Source organism: Mus caroli, chromosome 6 (assembly GCF_900094665.2).
Source record: "Mus caroli chromosome 6, CAROLI_EIJ_v1.1, whole genome shotgun sequence".
Lineage (NCBI taxonomy): Eukaryota > Metazoa > Chordata > Mammalia > Rodentia > Muridae > Mus > Mus caroli.
In genome coordinates this window covers 27,061,140-27,080,067 of record NC_034575.1, presented here as the reverse complement: position 1 = coordinate 27,080,067, position 18,928 = coordinate 27,061,140, and the positions used below count along the sequence as shown (strand labels likewise).

At 44.8% G+C, this 18,928-nt stretch overlaps 1 protein-coding gene across 2 annotated transcripts in view; it reads left to right on the top strand.

The window, feature by feature from the left end:
- Nucleotides 1-18,928, top strand: part of Plxna4 (plexin A4) — a 452,006-nt gene that overhangs the window by 339,960 nt on the left and 93,118 nt on the right. For both annotated transcript variants that reach the window (XM_021164546.2, XM_029478188.1), the window contains 2 exons: nt 5,395-5,495; nt 17,263-17,386. In XM_021164546.2, coding sequence (XP_021020205.1) covers nt 5,395-5,495; nt 17,263-17,386 — 225 coding nt within the window. The remainder of the gene's footprint in view (nt 1-5,394; nt 5,496-17,262; nt 17,387-18,928) is intronic.

Here is an 18,928-nt window from a genome sequence, read left to right as displayed (position 1 = left end):
TGTTGTGGGTAGCTGGCGAGTGTCAGCCGACCCTGTGCCCTCGCTACCCCGGTGCTTTTCTGACCGGAAGAGTGAGCAGGTCTTCTTATGTGAACTCTGCTCTGCTGAAGATGAGCCAACATCCAATCTTGACCATTTCTATAGCGTTTTAATAATGACTGTAAAATAGATATAGCATGAAATTAGCTATTTAACTGTTTCTGGCTCCTCATGGGCATTAGGGTACAGATAAGTGGTATAGTCATGTATAGAACATTTTGTCTTTCTATCCTGAACCTCTGTACCCATTTCAATAGCAATTCAATGCTCCCTTTTTCCTTTCAGTCCCTGGCTGCCACCATTCTAACGTGTCACTGTGAATCTCTGGCAATCTCATGTGTGTTGCGATGATTGTCTGTTTATGTAACATATCATCCTTAATGTTTATGTAGAATTTTCCCCTCTTCCCTCTCTCATTTCCTCCCTTCTTTTCTTGACTTCTTGAGATAAGGTCTCTCTATGTAGCCCAGGCTTGGCCTCTTACTTCTCCTGCCTCAGCTTCCAGAGTGCTGAATTACAGATGTGTGCTCCCCAACTTCCTTTCCCTTGGAGGTTGGATACCATTTCAGTGTGTGCACATACCACATTTTGTTCATCCATTCTTCTAGGTAGCTTCCATTTTTAAATATAAATAAATAAATTTAAATAATAAAATTATTTTAAAATAATTCTATGAACATAAATGTGCAAATGTGTCTTTGAGGCCCGTCTTACTCATCCTTTGACTGTGTAGTTGGTAGCAAAGTCACTGTCTCACATGGCAAATCTGTTTTTGAGGAATTTCTCACTGCCTAGAGAAGACAGTGTACCAAGACAATTCTGTGCAGATCCCACTCTTGTTCCAGGAGCTACAGTCTCCCTCTGCTCTAATGTGGGGTGGTCCTGAATAGGGCTGGGGCTCCCTCTCTGGAAGCACTAAAGGCTACATTGTAGCCACATCAATCAACAACCTGTCCTGGAATCTAGTGGCCAGGGGAGGGACCTCAATCTTCTGTGGTCTCTGACACCATCTATCATTATGATAGCTTAGGTCACATTGTCATCTGATTTGTTCTCCCAACAGAAGTCAGCCCCTCAGCACACACACTTCTTTTTCACCTCTTCCTGTGGTCTAAATTCCCTCACTTGGTTAATTAGCATGCCTGGCACTGTAGCTTAAGACTTTAATCAGCGTGTGGTGCTTTTAATTAATCGTGTGGCTCTGCATCTGGAGTGGTTTGTGTTCCAGGGTCAGGGGAGGAACTGAGGTGGGGGTGGGGGGGTGGAGAGGCAGCTTTATTTGGTGTCCAGTGTAGATAGAGAATCCAGACCCTGGGGAGAGTGAGGACTCATAGGGGCAAGGTGGTTGAGAAGCCATCTGGCCACCTTTGCAACATACTAGCAAGAGGTAAAAGGGAACCCAGGATTTTGTGTATATATTTTGTAACTGAGATAAATGGCTGTACTAATTCCAGTTTGCAAAAGTAATTCTAAAGTGTCAGGAAAACTTCTGACACATTCTAGAATTGTCCACAAGGAAGCAACCAAAGCTGTGGCTAGAGAAGATGGAGCCACCAGCAGTGTTAGGCCATGCTGGAGAGCAGGTTACCTGAGAGAGGGACTTCTGAGAATTCCTGGTTCCTGCCCTTCCCCAGGGAGGTCCTGCAAAGGGAAAAGAGATGATATTAATCCTTCAAAGGATAACTGTTTTCTCTTGCCTATTGGAATTCCGGTATGGCTCCTTAATTTTTGCATCCATGCTTTAAAAGACTGGGGAACGTTTAGATCAGCCTCATAAGCAAGTAGTAAAAATGACATGATGCCTGGTGGGAACTAGTTGGAAGGAAGGTAAAGATCTCTACCCTTTCAAAGAGAAAACTTTAGACTCCCAGGTCCTCAGGGTGTGTTTCTCAAAAGTCCCCAGTGTCATGTTTACACATGCCCCTGAAAGTCTAACAGAGAGGAGTGCCTTGGGTGACTTGGGTTTTGTCTAGACACTTAGAAGCAGCTGGAATATCAGATCCAAAAGGGATTCTAGAATGAACCCATACCATTGCTTATTTTATAGATAACTGAAAAGAGACCCAGAGAGAATTGTTCAAGTTCATCTGGAGAGATGGGAGCAAAGCAGTAGCCAAGACCTAGCTCTCAAACTTTTGGAGATTAGTTGCGTACCTGGTCCCATATAGGTGTTTAGTTGAAATCAAAGAACAGCATGGAGCTCACCTGGAAGCCAAGATAGGGTCTGAATTAGTCCAGGATGCTCAGGTAACTTGAGAGCCCTATCTGAAGTATGGACCGGTGAATGTCTTATGGGCTGATGTCACACTCAAAGAGGAAATGACATAATGAAAGGACAAAGAAGGGCTATGTCTTACAGGTCTGTAGCTCCCCAAACATAGGAAGGCTCTGTGATGTCTCCATGACTTGGGAGAATGGTCAGTGTACTGAGCTACAGAGGGTGGATTGTGCACAGGATAGCCTGTGTAAATCTTAACCATCACCTGTGAGGTGCTGGACCCCACACCCATTATGAATCCATTTTGTGGTCATATGCTTCAGGAATAGGAACAATGGGAGCAGGGTTTATCTCCATATTTAAGGACAGGAAAACCAAGTCTCAGAGACAGCAAGGTTCTCATTGCTAGCAATGGCTGAGGATGCTTTGAACCTCCCTCTTCAGGCCCCAGCATCCTTTCCAACCAAACAGAAAACGGCAGCTGTTTAAAATTAAGAGAAGAAGGATTTTATAATTTTGGGCTATTGACATTATTAAAAACCACTTGCAAGTTATATTTAGAATGCAAAGGTTTCTGAGGTGTCTGGCTTACTCAGTGGCTGGCTCTTTCCTCAAAGTGGCATACCCAAGAACTCCAGACAACACAAACACCCTGGAATCCCAGGAAAAAGTTCAGAACTCTAAGGCAAACCCTACAGTCCTGGGGAATACGCTAGAACTCTAGGGTATACACCCCAGAAACCAAGCTAACATTGCAGAATCCCAGCATCTCAGGGTATACTACAGAACTGCAGGGCATACCTTAGAGTGAACCCTGAAACCCCAGGGCTAGCCCTGGAATTCCAGGGTATATTCCATGCAAGACAGATTATCAAACATGTCAATATGAGAAACTGGAGAGAGTGTTAGTTAAGTTTAGGCCAAGAAAATGCTTTTGATTGAACAAGCCATGATATTTTTTTCCTTTAAGCCCATGCAAAATATGGAGTGCCAGACAGGCAGCTGGAACCCATGAACACATGATTATGTACTTATGGTTCCCAACTCTCACCATCTATAGTCCCTTTTATTATATCTCCCCTCAGGGAGTCACATTTTGAAAGATTCTGTCTACTAAACAAACTGCATTTATTAAGTAATAATATATTTCCTATTTTAATATGGGACACACATGAGTATGCATAACCACATAAAACAGCAACAATCCAATTTCCAATAGGCTTTTGGAAATATTGAAAATAGCTTATGAATCTCATTCCTACTCCTGAATTCCTAGGTGTCAGGGTCCTCTGGGTTGGGCACTATTATGCATATGTTGATGTGACTAGAAGGTTTTTTGCTTAAGGAGGGGCAGAAAAATTAGTGGCAATAGGAATAAGCTAAATTCCTAGCTGCCTGCAGAGGCAGCAATATAATTCATAAAACCTGATCATCAAACTTAATTATAAAGGCATTGAGGTCATGGGGAAATCACCTGGGCAATGAGAGAAATTATGATAAAATTCCAGGGGCCAGAGAGGTGACTTAGTGGCTTCTGATGCTCACTGCCAAGCCTGCTCGCCTGAGTTCTATCCCTAGAATCTGCATGGTGGAAGGAGAAAATGAATCCTGAAGTTGATCTCTATCCCCCACATGTGTGCATGATAAATGTGTGCGAGTGTGCATGCATGAACACACACAAATAAATGTGAAAAATACAGAAAATTCCAAATTCAAAGCCACGTCATAAGAGCAAGCCATAAAGGCCAAGGGTGAAGCTGCGAAGAATGAGGAGAGACAGCTACAAAAAGATAGATAAAGGAAATGAGGAAATTAAGGGAAAGGAGCCCGTGGTGGGACTTGGAATTAATTATTAATTAATTCCAAAAGAGTGTGGAGACTAATTGAGCAGGCTCTGGTGCCAGTTTGACTGTGCGTGAGTTACAAGTAGCCCCTGCCAAGTGGACATAATTGTACAGCACAGATGCTTTATGGAACAGCAGGGGAAACAGCCTCTGTACTCACTCATGAGCAGAGATGGTTCAGCCGGGTCAGCATGTACAATTTACTGTGCTAGTTCTGATGGTGGCTGTAGCTAGTTTGTCCTGCCATCTAGTCACTAAAAGATTAGGCAAGAAGCTCTCCACTGGGATAAAAATAGATAATATAAAATATCCCAAAATTTAAAAAAAATAAACTTTTTTTTTAAAGAAGAAACTAGCAAAATGGAAAATAAAGACCAAGGTTATAAAAAGAAAATAAAAATTCCATCTGATCAAGTGTCATCTTTAAATACCTACTACATAACTGGTACTTGGGCATCATGTAAGGCGACATCAAGGCTGCCATGGAGAACAAAGAAACTCAAACGATATTTAAGTGTGCGCAGGAAATGGAGGCATTTGAGCTAAGTGAAAATGTCATGTGGAACATTTTATGTTAACAAGCTGCTGCTGGAAGCGAATGTAAAGTCTCTGGGCTGGAGAGGAAGCCTCGAATCATGAAAAGGGTGTGGGTAGGGGGAAAATAGCAAGGCTGATCTTTGAAAGAACCGCAGTGAAATCAGTTTTTGGAGCAAGTTGGTCAACAGTACGGAGCAGGCGAAGGCAGAAGACAGCCACAGGGTAGATCCAGCACCTTGTTAAACAGCGAGGAGGAAGAAGAGAGAAGGGTGCTGGGTGAGGGCTCAGTACGCTCTGGAAAAAATAAAAGTGCCAAGACCTAACGGAAGGGGGGTGTGTGAGAGAAAGTGAAACAAGATGGAGAAAGAATGAACATTCAGCCGCACTGCTTTGATAGGAAACAAATAGGCAATCGATTGAGTATTTGCAGAAATATTTGGGGGTGTGGGTAATGGGAAACTTTAAAAGTGTAGCATGTAAGTCTATTTTTATGGTATTTTATATGAAGTCAATGTCGCCTGATTTCCAGATACATATCTTAGAACCGAGAAAGTGGTTGTATCCTCAGGATGCTATGCAGTCACCTACTCCAATATGTCGCCTCAAAGTCTCTTTGGTTCTGGGGCTCTAAGCTCCATCGTGCTCGTCTGGTATCTTGGGTGACGTGATTGGATTTAGAATGATAATCTTAGCTGTGAGCCATCAGGACTCTGAAGATTGGTGACTGACCGTCTGGTCTTCAATGTGCTGTTCTAGCTTACCAGAGTTCCTGTGGAGTCCTGTGGGCAGTATCGGAGCTGTGGCGAGTGTCTCGGCTCAGGTGACCCCCATTGTGGCTGGTGTGTGCTCCACAACACGTGAGTACCATTGATCACGGCCTCCTGCCTCCTCCTGTTTCTTCCCAGGGGCTTGCACCCTCCTCCTCTCTGTCTTCCTCTCACCCCATGTGCACTCCTTTCATCCTCACCCTTCCTTTCTTCCATCTGTTGCAAGCTTCATTGCTCTTTTGTTCGTTTTGGGTTCACTTTTACTTGTCCAGCTCCACTAAGATATATATGGCAATGGCACCATGGCATGATGACAGGTCAGAATATGGCAGTCACCCTGGCCATGACACCCTGAGGAAGCACAGAGATAGAATCCTGGACTTGTCCAACTTCAATTTACAGAGCACCCCTACACATCGTGACAGTACTCCCCCCCCCCTGTATGTCGACTTTAGGGGGGACTCCATTTATTCTCTAGAAGACAATAAATGTTAAAGTCATATTAAAGTGGAAATAAATAGTAACTTGATGGCTGAACTGAGAGATGCAGTCAACTAGCCAGGAAAGAGGAAAGAACTGAAGATCATTGTTAAATTGTAATTAATTTTTATCTTATGTGTATTGGTATTTGGCCTGCATATATGTCTGTGCACTATGTGTTTGCTTGGAGCACTAGAGTCCAGTCTCAGATCCCCAGAACTAGAGTTACAGGTGTTTGTGAGCTGCTGTGTAAATGCTAGGAATTCTATCTGGGTCCTCTGGCAGAATAGTTACCAACTGACCCATCTCTCTAGTCCCAAGATCTTTATTTTCCCCTCCTATCAGCCACCAGAGTTAGACCCATCTGAATAGAATTTAGCCCTACTTTAGCTATGGTTGATATCTATGGCCACTTGAAACCTGGTATTCTCTGAGCTAGCACACATTATAAAGTAAGATTTTAGTCTTCCCATTAACAACCTGAATTTCTTGGGACCAATGTCACTTATTGTAATTTTCAGTCATTTTAAACTATAAGAAATTGAAGGTGGGATCTTGTCTCTTTCCTCTTCCATAGAAAGGAAATATTCTCTAGATTCTGACAGTTAAAAACACCCTCCTAATTTCTCATAAGTCTTTCCAAGAGAACAGCCAACTTCCCTGTTTCTGGGTGCCGGACATAATGAGGCCTTGAGTCCTTAAGGGAAGGCCTGAAATGTGTTAGGGGTATTATAACAGAGAGAAATTGAGAACCATGGAGCCACGCTGAAATGCACACAACTCTAAGATAGGTTGGAAGCTGTGCTCAAAGTGTACATCAAGGCCCCTGGTAATAGTGTGGTGGAACCCAGCATTGCCCCCCCCCCCCCACACACACAAAGGAGAATGGAGAGGCGCATTTAGAATGCATACCAGCTCCTGTCAAGCCAGAAGAGTTCCCTAATGCTACCTTGTAAGGAAGAAGGAGATATATTTCTTTCTCCTGCACATTAGAATCTCCCAGAAAAGGAATGAATGCATTCTTAACCTAATGCCTTCCTTGGGGACTTGGAAGCCACCTAGCTTACTGTTTGGTGGAACATGCTTAGTAGCTATAGCATTGTATTAGTGTCCCTCCAGGGCAAACAGAAAAGCTGACCCCTCCATGAAATCCTTTAGGACCAAAACACAGGTTTCTGTGTCCATGTTAATTTGTGTCATGATGCTATTCTGGCCCCAGATGGCACTGATCTCAGTGAGAATTTACCTCCACAGCTGGGCTAAGCAAGTCTAAGAAGAAGAAAAAAATCCCATACACTATCTCTATGGCCTCAGCTTCCCCTTTCTCTGACTCATATGGCAAAAAACAAGGGTAAACTAAAGCCAAATACTCAGGGTCATTCGTAAAGCAGGATATCCTATAAAGAAACCAGCAGTTTGTATCAGAATGTCCTAATGGAAACAGTCACAGACATGAATGCAACGTCTGACACAGAATTCAGATCCAAATCTCCCCAGCACTCTCCCTGTGGCCTGGAAAGAGGATGTGTGATTTGCCTACTTCACTCAGTTATAGGAGAATTGATAAGGCCAACTACTTGGGTCAGATGCTTTGTGGTTAGTAGACCCCTGGTAGAGTAGTCAAAGATCTCATAGGCTGCAGCAACAGCTGAGAGCTCCCAAGTGTCCTTCCTCTTGGGCTTTGGTAGACTCCAGTGATTTTCTAGATGGTCCTTGAATGGTGTGCTTGAATCCCCGAGGCTGTCACCATTTCAAGCTGTCTTTTCTTGGCTGGCAGATGCTCCTGCGGCTTCTCCTTATCTCCTTCAGCCTGGCAATCGCATCTCACCCCAGTCTGCATACTAGATGTCAAACCTTACTAAGAGCAGGGGCTGAACAAGGGTTGTCTTGTCTGCCGCCCAACACCGAGCTGCTGCTTCTGGGGCCTCTCTGCCCCAGGAGCCACAGTGAGAACGACTATGTGGCTATGACAGGGGATCTTGCTGAAATCAGTGCAGTCTAGTTCTCCTGTTTTGTACACTTGTGAGGCTGTGAGTACAGCTGATTTGCATTGTGTGTACTAGTGATATTCTATAAAGAACTGTGAATGAGTTAGCAAAGTAGCAAACCACTTCCCCTAAAAGGAATAGAGGGTCAGGCTACTGAAACCACTGGCCATATTCTTACCAATGAATTGATACATAACCTCATTTGCTCAACATCTGTATTGAGGTATCTTCCTTAGTAAATATTGTTAATTCATTAACGTTCAACTCAGCCAACAGAACTATAATTTCATACCCAGATGACATGTCTCATGATTTCCCTGCATATCCTTCCAGCTTGTGGGTTTACAGTTGGTTGAATGATGCTTCTTTAACATACACATATCACACCTTCCCTGTGTCACACCATGACCTCGGTGTGCTTAGGAATACTGGGAAGTAAATCCTTCAAAGTCAAACAAGTACAAAACTCGAAAAGTGTGGCACTAAGTAGGCCTCAAAGGACCCTCATTTATAATGCAGTTACTGAAACAGGAAGGCAGAATGTCACCTCTTCCTACTCTAGCTGGGAACATGTGTCTTGGACCATTTCCCTCTCTGCATACAGTCATGAGAAACCTCAAAAATGCCATGAGGACAAGCTTCGGGAGCCACTTATAAGTGTTAACAGTTAACAGGATTTGAAATATGGAATCTGCAAGTATCGAAGGTTGGCCACAGCACTATATGGAAGATCCTTGGCATCTACATTTGTAAGGAGGGAGAGCCATGGCTTATCGTGAAAACTCGAGGATGAGATGGATGATAGAGGTTGTCATGAGAGTCCCCGGATCTCAGCACCATCAGGGTGCTGCTCTCCATAGTATGAGTGGGTGACGAGGGCAGATGGGCAGGGACATTGAGCTGTACCCAGGGGTCTTGTAAACTCTTGGTGGGACACAGCCCATGAGTTCTCATAGGCCCAGACTACCAGTCACTGAACTTACTCAGCAGGTCCTTCCCCTGCCCTCTCAGAGGTAATGACTAAGAACAGTACCTGTGCGTGGTGGGTGAGCAAGGGCAGGTACTTGGGTCTCTAAGATACCTTTCATTTGCACACAATTCTAAACTTGTATGGAATCAAATGGATAGATCGAAGGGTTCTGTCTGAAAAACTTTAACATATGTAAACTCGGGTAGCCCAGGTAGACAACACCGCCTCCCTCTAGAAGGTCAGTACTACCTATGGGTCTTGGTTCAGGTCAAACACAGAAGTTGCTCTTCCTGCCCTGCACTGCCCTGTCCTTTTCAGTGGGCACATCATGGACATGTATGATTTAGAGGCAACAAGAAAGACATGGACAAAGCAAGAGAAAGGAGAGGGGTAGGTGTGAACAGGTAACAGAGTTAGTGTGGGAACCAGTCTAGAGTTGTTGGTCCTGAGAGGCTCTGCTAGGCAGGAAGCAAGAAACCAGCACGGGTAGCTTCAGCATTCCCTAAAGTACTGTGAACACACACACACACACACACACACACACACACACACACATACACACACACACACACAAGTACATACTCATGAATACTTGGGCACACACACACATACACACACACACACACGTACATACTCATGAATACTTGGGCACACACACACATACACACACACACACACGTACATACTCATGAATACTTGGACACACACACACACACACACCTAAAACTAGTCCTGCACTTTCTATGCTGAACACAGTGCTAGGCTCAGGAATACAAAATTACTGTTATATTGTTTCTGCCCTGTAGCTTCTTGGGGACCAAGCCTTTGGTGCAATGATGGTTACAGGAATCAGCACGTTTGTCCTGCTTCCATGCTGGGCAAGACTCTATGCTAACTGATAGCGGCCCTTGCCACATGCCCCAGCAAGCTTGATCTTCATGAAGCCCATGGAAAAGAACAAAACAGGACCTTCCAAGTGTGAGGTTGAGTCTGTTTGTCTGTGTTCATAGTTACTTTTGACCACCTTTCCTGTGGTGGTAGGGAGTAAGAGTGTTTGTGTGTGTGTGTGTGCGCGTGTGCGTGTGCATGTGCGTGTGTGTGAGCAAGAGGGTGAGAGAAAGCCATAGAAAAGAAGCCAAAGGAACAAGAAGCCTGAGGACAGAGCCTCTGCAAACAGGTGGCCCATGTCACTGAAAGAGCTGTTGTACCCGGGAGGTCACAGGAGGTTGTGGGCTGAGTAGGCTGAAGAGATGGCACAGTTATTTCTTTCTGCCTTCCCTCCCTCTGCACTAGTGAATGTGTCAATGTGTGTACCTGCCAGCCCAGGGGTGAGGAGAAGTCCCCACACTGCATTCTTTTGCAGCTCCCAGCCCTGCCTGCAGGCCTGCCTGTCTTCCTAATGGCAAGGACGGCAAACAGAAAGATGCCGATGTATTCAGCCTGCAGTTTCCAGCCTGCATTCCCAGGCATTCCTCTGTGTGTGAGCCCACCTGTTCTGATCTGGGCAAAAGGGAATAAAACCAGCCAAGCCCAGTCTGCCTTTGTCCCATCACAGCTGTCTCCTGTCCTGGGCCTGGAACACACCCTCCAGGCTTGGCAGGCCCTGAGCCCCCTCCCATCTTCCCCTGCCTTGGCACTATTCCCAAGCAAAGAATCCTATCTTAGTCTAGGTAGGTAACGGGATCCCACTGCCTGTGGCAGACCCAGCTCATTGGTTGGCCCAGGCACTACCCTGCCTTGGAAGACTTGTGAGCACCACCATTGGGAAGATCATGTGCAGACTTACACAGTATCTCTGCCTCCAGGTCCTGGAGATGGCCTATGTTAGGAGAAGCCCCATCCCTCCCCAAGTGGGTGACACAGATGTTCACTTCTTCTTTCTTGTAGTGTTTTGTCCACACAGGAGGGAGGGAATAGAAAGGAAAATAGAAGGATAGTAAGAACCTAAGAGGCTATCTGTGGACAGAGAGGTCCAGATTCCTTTCCAAAGGTCTGAGTGTTGTCGAAAGGATCCAGCTTACCACATGCTGTCAAAGCTGGAGGATGAGATGTGTAGGAAGCCACTTCTCAGATACAACTACGGTGTCTGTGACCTGGTCAGTAGAGGCTGGGATTGGTCCCCAGGGCCTCCTTTCTAGAGCCCCTTCTTCTCTTTTCTTCCCCAGGATTGGAGTGCTTGGGCCAACCATTCCAAGAAAGCTTTCCTTCCCTCCTTAGGGCAGCTTCCCCACTGACTATGCATTGAGCCTGCCTGCCCACAAGCCACCTGGGTTCCCTAAGCAACATCTCTGATCATCTTCTAAGATGTTTTTACTCTAAGATATGAGTCAACCCTTGCTCCATGTCAGCATATCCCAGAGCCTTGTCTTGTTTCTTAACTTCTTGACCTACACCCTTAACACCAACCTATGTCGAGGTATCTTCTAGGATTACATTCAACTCTGTTCCCCATGGCTCAATAGTTACCCAGCTGCAAACTGATTTAAGAAAACTTGCTTTCCTTTCTTAAGTCTTGACTCCTACCTTGCCCCCAGTGTGTGTGTGTGTGTGTGTGTGTGTGTGTGTGTGTGTGTACACTTACGAGTTTAATAGATGCTTCATAATGTAAGGACAACAAGTAAAGAATGCCACCTCATGTAAATCAGAGAGGCTGGAGAGATGGCTTAGTCTATAAAGTTCTTGTCATGCAAGCTTGAGAACCTGACCTTAGATCCCTTGCACGTAAATAAAAAGCCAAGTGTGTCTATATGTTTCTGCAATCCCAGCACTGGGGACGTAAAGATCGGGGGAATCCCTGGGGCTCACTGGCAAGTCAACCTAGCTGAATCTGTAAAATTCCCACTCAGTGATGGGTCCTTGTCTCAAAATATAAGTGGGTCTAGTAATCAAGGGAGACACCTTTTGTCCACATTGCCTTTGTTTTTATATGTGCATGCATGTATATGTACATTTACATACATACATACATACATACATACATACATACATACATACATGTACAAATGTGTATACACAAGCATATAGCATATGAACATACAGCTTTATTATGGTTAGCTTACTGGCCTAACATCCTGGCTCTCTGGGAACATTCCAAAGAGCTGGTTCTAAAGCTGTCTCCTGTTTAAATTTACACACACACACACACACACACACACACACACACACACACAGGAGGGCATACCAACAGACAGAAGGGCAGACAGTGATAGAGACACAGAGAGAAAAACACATATACACAAACACAGAGAGAGAGAGAGAGAGAGAGAGAGAGAGAGAGAGAGAGAGAGAGAGAAGAAAGGGATAGGGAGAGAGAGGGAGAGTGACAAGCCACACTGGTGCTTAGACAGAGGAACACCATGATTGCACAGAGCAGTGTTTCCCTGTACCAAGCCTGTTGTACCTTATGACACTAAGGACCTGAAAACACCAGGACGTTGGATAAAGTACCTAACAAAGATGATCAGAGTCAATCATAGCCACTGTTTCAATGTGTCTCACATAAAAAGCAATGTCTTCCTCAGTACAGACTGTTGGAAATAAAATAGATCTTCCAGGATGCATCTTTGCCTTCTCTGGATCTTCTTCCTACCCTCTGCTCCTCATCTGTCAACTCCAGCTTACAACCCACCTGGTCTTTCATATTTGCTTGCCTCTGTTACATTGTGCCTGTGACAGCCCAGTATGCCATGGTGGGAATATGTGGTAGAGAACATGTGGCAACTGGAAAGCATAGCAGCCCTGGTCTCATAGCCTCTTCAAAGCTCTTCCCCCATATCCTAGCTTCATTGCACCAAGCCCTATCTCCTAGATGTCCCTCCACTTCCTGATAGTACCATAGACCAGGAAACAAAGCTATAACACATGAATCCATAGGAAACATTGAAGACCTAAACAATAGCTGGGGTCATCTGGAAGACCACCTGACTTCCTTCTCCTCCTCCTTCTCCTCCTCCTTCTCCTCCTCCTCCTCTTCCTCCTCCTCCTCTTCTCCTTCTCCTCTTTCTCCTTCTCCTTCTTCTGACTTCCTCCTCCTCTTCCTTCTCCTTCTTCTTCTCCTTCTTCTTCTTCTTCTTCTCCTTCTCCTCCTCCTCCTCCTCCTCCTCCTCCTTCCCCTTCCCCTTCCCCTTCCCCTTCCCCCCTCCCCCTCCCCTCTTCTTCTTCTTCTTCTTCTTCTTCTTCTTCTTCTTCTTCTTCTTCTTCTTCTTCTTCTTCTTCTTCTTTTTCATTATGACCTAAGCATAGAGCTCCTACTGATTCAGTTCAAGAATAGGACAAGGTCAAACCATAGTGCTGAGGGTTGGAGACCATCTGATGGTGAAAATGGAAACAGGTTCTGATTTCTGAGCCCAGTGGGCCCACACTGAAGAGTCTGGAGAGACCACCTAGTTGTGATCTCTCCAGCTGGGAGGCATACCTGAGCCAGCCGATCAAAGAACCTGGTTTCCATGCTGAAGTCTGTTTGCTTGGCCAGCAGCACTGGGAGTTAATATTTCCCTGTGTGTTTAGGAATTAATTTCTACTAAACGTAATCACCACCACTCTCCTTCCCTCTCACTCACCCCCTTCCTTTCTCCATTCCTTTCCCTTCTAATTTTCCACTTGGCTGGGAATTCTCCAGCAGTGAAAGTTCAGGCTTAGGGGAGGGCGGAGATAACTGCTTCATTAGAGAGGATAATCTCATTGGAGCCACTGGCTTGAATAATAACCCCTTGCAGAGGCCTGGGGCCTTTCTCCCTGGAGCTGTTAGAACCTCTGGTCTAGGGCTGTAAGGGCCCAGTGCACAGGAAGTAGAATGAGAATAGGAGGAAAGACTGTTCAGTAAGGAAGACCTTAAATCAGAGGCTAAGGGGAGGTGGGTCCCAGTGGGGCCTGCTGGTCACCTGCACATCTGTATTTGGGACAGAGGCAACTTTAGGTATAAGAGAGACAAGTGCCTAAAAACTCAGTTGCATAGCATATGTTTTTTGAGTCTGCAAAAGTACCAATTCCCCTACATGGGAAATGGATGAAGCTAGATCTTGATGCCCCTATTGCAGAATGGAGAGCGATACCTTCCCACGTACTGGAGCCCTTGGTGAGAAGCAACTCAGGAGCTCTTCTAAAGCCAGAAATTAACCCTTTTCACATTTCCTAACTCCGGCCTGAGCCACTAGACAACCACAGTCCTCAGACGGCCAGGGGCTATTACCTTGATGGACCCCATAAGACATCAGAAGCTGCGGTCCTTCCTCTGCCATTATCCCATCACATTTAAGGTCAGTTGTCTGTGCTTTTAGACATGGTAGCCTCCACCCTCCTGAACCATGCAGGATGGTAGAAATGTCAAAACACCCCTGGTTCTGACCTTAAGCTTAACGTCCACTGAGAGGGAGCTGAGTTCTCAATATGCTTTGACAGCTAGGAAGAAAACAAAGCTATAACCCATAGCATGCAGAATGCATAGAGAAACTCCCCTGTCCTTCCTGGCCTCTGAACCTCCCTCCACCTTCACTGTAAGGAAAGCTGCTACAGCCTTCCCTTCTCCCTTTGATGTGCCCGATGGAACGTTCTGCATCAGCTGCAGCTTGGAGCCATGGAATGGGGAGTTAGGGAAGTGATGGGCTAACAATACCAGCTCACACTTGTGGACCACTCTCCTTGTAACTGCTTACTGCCTTCTATCTCATGAAGTCTTTAGGAACCTCTCGCTGTTTGCTACTATGTTGCTCCCATTTTCTAGAAGAAAAGACTGAGGCATCAAGAGGTTAAGCATTTGCCTTGGTGCTTAAAGCTGTAAATCACACATGGTTTTCTGTATGCAGTACTTTTCTAGAACTGCAGCAAGATGCAGCCCTGGGAATCTGAGTAGCAGCAAACAACACAGGTCAGACCTGTCCCTGCTCAGCAACCTGTGCCTCCTCCCCCAACATGAGGTAGAGATAGAGCCCATCTATTCTATTTAGTGACTTCTGGTGATGTTTGGACAGGAAGCAGCTCTACCTGTTCCCCAACACAACACACTCTTCATAATTTAATCAAAGATACCTTTTTCCAGATCTACTGATTCATCTTGAAAACAAGAACTTCAAAGTTGGGGAGTCAGTGAATAATTGAAGCCATACCCGTTCTTTGGGTCTGCTGCTAATGGGCATAATAACACTATTAATAGCAATGTCAGTTCAGACACTCTGCAAAAGTTCATAACATTAGCCTAATGGCTGAAGGTAATGGAGTCCTTGCTGAGGACCTGGTAAATTAACTCCCAAGACTTAGAGTCAGACACTCTTGTGGCCAGTAGTTTGCTCCAGCAGCCCAAGAAATCTGTGGGGACTCCCAGACTCACTCCTGATGTTTCCCTCCTGATCTGGAGGCCTCTTGAATTCATGCCAGGGATTTCAGGATTGTCTAACAAGTATCCATGATAGTCAGGTGCTTTCTGGTGAACCTAAGAGGAATGGTGGAGAGGAAATGTTTAAAGAGCCTTAGCGGTGTAAGAGAACCATTAAGGCTAGGAACATGGTTTAGTCTGCACGGGGTGGGGGTGTGGGGGTGATGGATCTGCACCCTCACTACTTAGTCTGGAAGCTTCTAGAAGCTTAGCGTAGTTGTAAGGAACAGAGGCTCTGAGTTTGCCTGGGCTTGGTATGGACTCAGATGAGCTATGACGTGGATGAAGAAGTGTCTTACCATCCCCTTCTATGGTATTCTGACCTCTAAGACGAGTTGGACACAGGAAATTTAAATAGTATAGAGTGTCCTCACCTCTATACTATGTAAGCACACAGAAACTAGTGGTTGTGATTGCACCATAGAGAGATGGGGTGACTTTCATGTCACTCATCCAACTTACTGTAAGGTCTGCTTGGTGACCCCTTTCTTTTCTCATCTTCCTTCTAAGGCAGTTTTGGCTGTCTCCTTTTGTGCTTTCTCATTAGTCAGCTAAACTCTCATCTCCAGCTGTGCACTTGGAGGCCATGCCTCCAGCAGAGGCTAAGGTGTCTTCTTTTTTTCCTCCAACTGGGAGGAGCAGGGCTTCCTCTAGGACTAAGAGTTGGCCCACAGGCCATGGGGAAAACCCCAGTACCTCTACTCCCTTCCTTTCTTACTCCACCCCCACAGCTGCCTTTCCAGAAGGACATTCTTCTCCCATGTCCCTCCCCATGTTATTCCCTATCCCTAGCTACTGTTTCCTTTTTCCCCTCTGCCTAGACCTCCCTCAACAGCTCCTAACAACATCCTTTTCTATTTGGTCCAAAGAGACTAGCCATGCAGGAATGATTTCCAGATAGTCCTATCTCATCTCCGCCTGTCCCTCTGGAGCACCTCACCCGCCTGTGCTTCACAATGTAATCCATATTCCAGAGTATTCAAATCCTGGCCTCTGGACACAACTCTGTATTTGTAAGGTTTATCTGGCTCGGGTTTAATATTCTTCTCTGAGCTCAGATACCTTCATGCAGTGAACTTAGGGATGTACACATTTGGGCACAGACTTTGGTTTTCTGTGCATCTTTCTCAAGCCCTTGTCAGTAAAGTCTGTTAAAAGCCAAGACCACACTGAATGTGGTGCACCTGTGATACAGTAGCTTTTGTAAAACACGGGCATTAAACAGTGACAGAGACTTTATGTAGCAGTCCCCCAGTGCCACAGAGATGGAGTTCTGATGCTCTACTATGCTCTATTCCATTTATCCCCTCTGTGCTCGCTCTCTCTCTCTCTCTCTCTCTCTCTCTCTCTCTCTCTCTCTCTCTCTCTCTCTCTCCCTTTCCTACCTACACTTCTCTCCTTTGCTAGAATGCGTGCAGAGGATTCCAAAAGACAGAGGACAATGTTTCTTCTCTTGAGAATCTCTTCCTTTGTGGGAGTGAGCTACTTTTATCTCAGTAATTATCATAAAACATAAAACATAAAACATAAAATTTTCTGGACTGTAAGAAACTCCAGGGTGCTCTAGAGAAATAAGGAGATAATTCATATCTGCCTGAAGTCAGGACAGAGGGATTGTAGGTACAAAAGAGCTAAATAAAGTACTCTATAAATCTCAATGGAACTGGATGGGTTAAAAGGTGTGGAAACACAGACAGAACTGCATATACCAAGGCAAAACCATATATATTTTACTATACACATATATGGGAAGAAGTGAGGTTTGCTAAATAGGGGTTCAGGGTGTCAGAGGTTATGGGTGAATGTGCTGTAGATTAGACTATGACTCTTCGTGTGACTTTGAAGGAAGTGGGGGGAATTACGGTTGACTCAAGGTTATTTTTTTTTGGTAATTTTAGGGATTGCTTCCTTTTTCCAAAGCTAATCATGATAGAAGATGACCAACCTTGAAGAAGGAAACAAAATCAGCACTTCAGGTTTAGATAGGCCCCAAGAGCATCTGAAGATGTTTGCCTCTTTCTGGACCAACCCATCTTTGTGTGTCCTTGCCAGGTGCACCCGGAAGGAACGGTGTGAACGCTCCAGAGAACCCCGAAGGTTTGCCTCAGAGATGAAGCAGTGTGTCCGGCTGACGGTCCATCCCAACAACATCTCTGTCTCTCAGTACAACGTGCTGGTAAGGGTGGGAAGGTCCGACTTCAGGGAAGAACTCTCCTCAGCAATAAGCACCAAGGCCTCCCAGGAGCACCTCTATATCAGGGGTGGGATGTTAGCCAAGAAGTGTTTACTGGGGGCACAATAAAGGGGACATGGGTAAGAAAATTAAAGAAAAGGTTCCAGTCATCAGAACAAAGAAATGACCATACCATACCAAAGGTGGTCGAGTAATACAAAGTAAGACTACACTGAGATTCCATCTCACTCAAGTCAGAATGGCAATCATTAGGAAAGCAAATAAAAACAAATGCTTATAGAAATTTAAATGAGGGGCCAAAGAGATGGCTCAGAGGTTAAGAGCAGTGTCTACTCTTCCAGAAGTCCTGAGTTCAATTCCAACAACCATATGGTGGCTCAGAACCATCTGTAATGGGATCCGATGCCCTCTCCTAGTGTGTGTGAAGACAGTGACAGTATACACCACATACATGAAATAAATAAATAAATCTTAAAAAAATAAATTTAACCGAACCTAGGCACTATGGAAATCAGCACAGAGGTTCTTTAAAAGACCAAAGATAGATTTCCCCTCCCCACCTATGACCCCAGATATAATACCCCTCTTGGCTATGAGATACTTGAGCAGTGATGTCTTTTTGTAGGACTATTAATAACTGCTAATTTGTGGACCCAACCTAAGTATTTGTCAACCAAGGGCTGAATAAAGAACTAGGGTTTATTTACACAAAGAAATCGTTTTCTTTTCAACCATAAAGAACACATCCATGTTATTTGAAAAAAAATGGGTGCAAAAAAAAGATCATACTCTTAAGTGAATTTAAATCTGTCTCAGAAACACAAATACCATGTTTTCTCTCATGTGTGGGTCTTGGGTATTAAAGAGACATAACATCATATATTTATATATAACATAAAAATGGAAGCGCCAAGAAGGGAGAAAATAGGCCTAATAGGAGAGCGAGGGATGAAAAAGAGGATAGTGGAGCGTGGGGTAATGTGCGCAAAATACATTTTATATGTGCAGGAAAATAGTATTATATGACAAGCTTAATAAAAGGTGTAATACTCTATTATAATCAAGTATTCAGCGGGTATACCTAACTACCTATTAACCAGCTTGAGATTAGTTGGTGTGCAAGTAAATATGGAATGATAGAATAAGACCATGTAGCAATGAGTGTTGGCAGTGATCTCTTTATCTATAAAGGGAGCAGTGTAGGTACGTTGGGGGAATGGGATGCAGACCCTGACTTCTAGCACTAGGACTTTGGCAGTTAGTGTTCTCATTTTACCGGATGGAAGAGGTGTCCCATCAGCCAACCTGGTCCTGTTCAGAATTCTTCTAGCACACAAATCCCCTAAGTGTTCCCACTTTCTGGGACCAAATCCATTCAGATCAAAGTGGGTTTCTTGAGTCTCTATCTCTATCTCCCACTGCCTTCTCTACACCACTCTTGTAACAAGCTGGTTTATGTAAATAATTCTTCTTCCTTTGTCTGTCTCTTTCTCTTTCTCCTGCTTTCCTTCCTTTCTTTCCCCA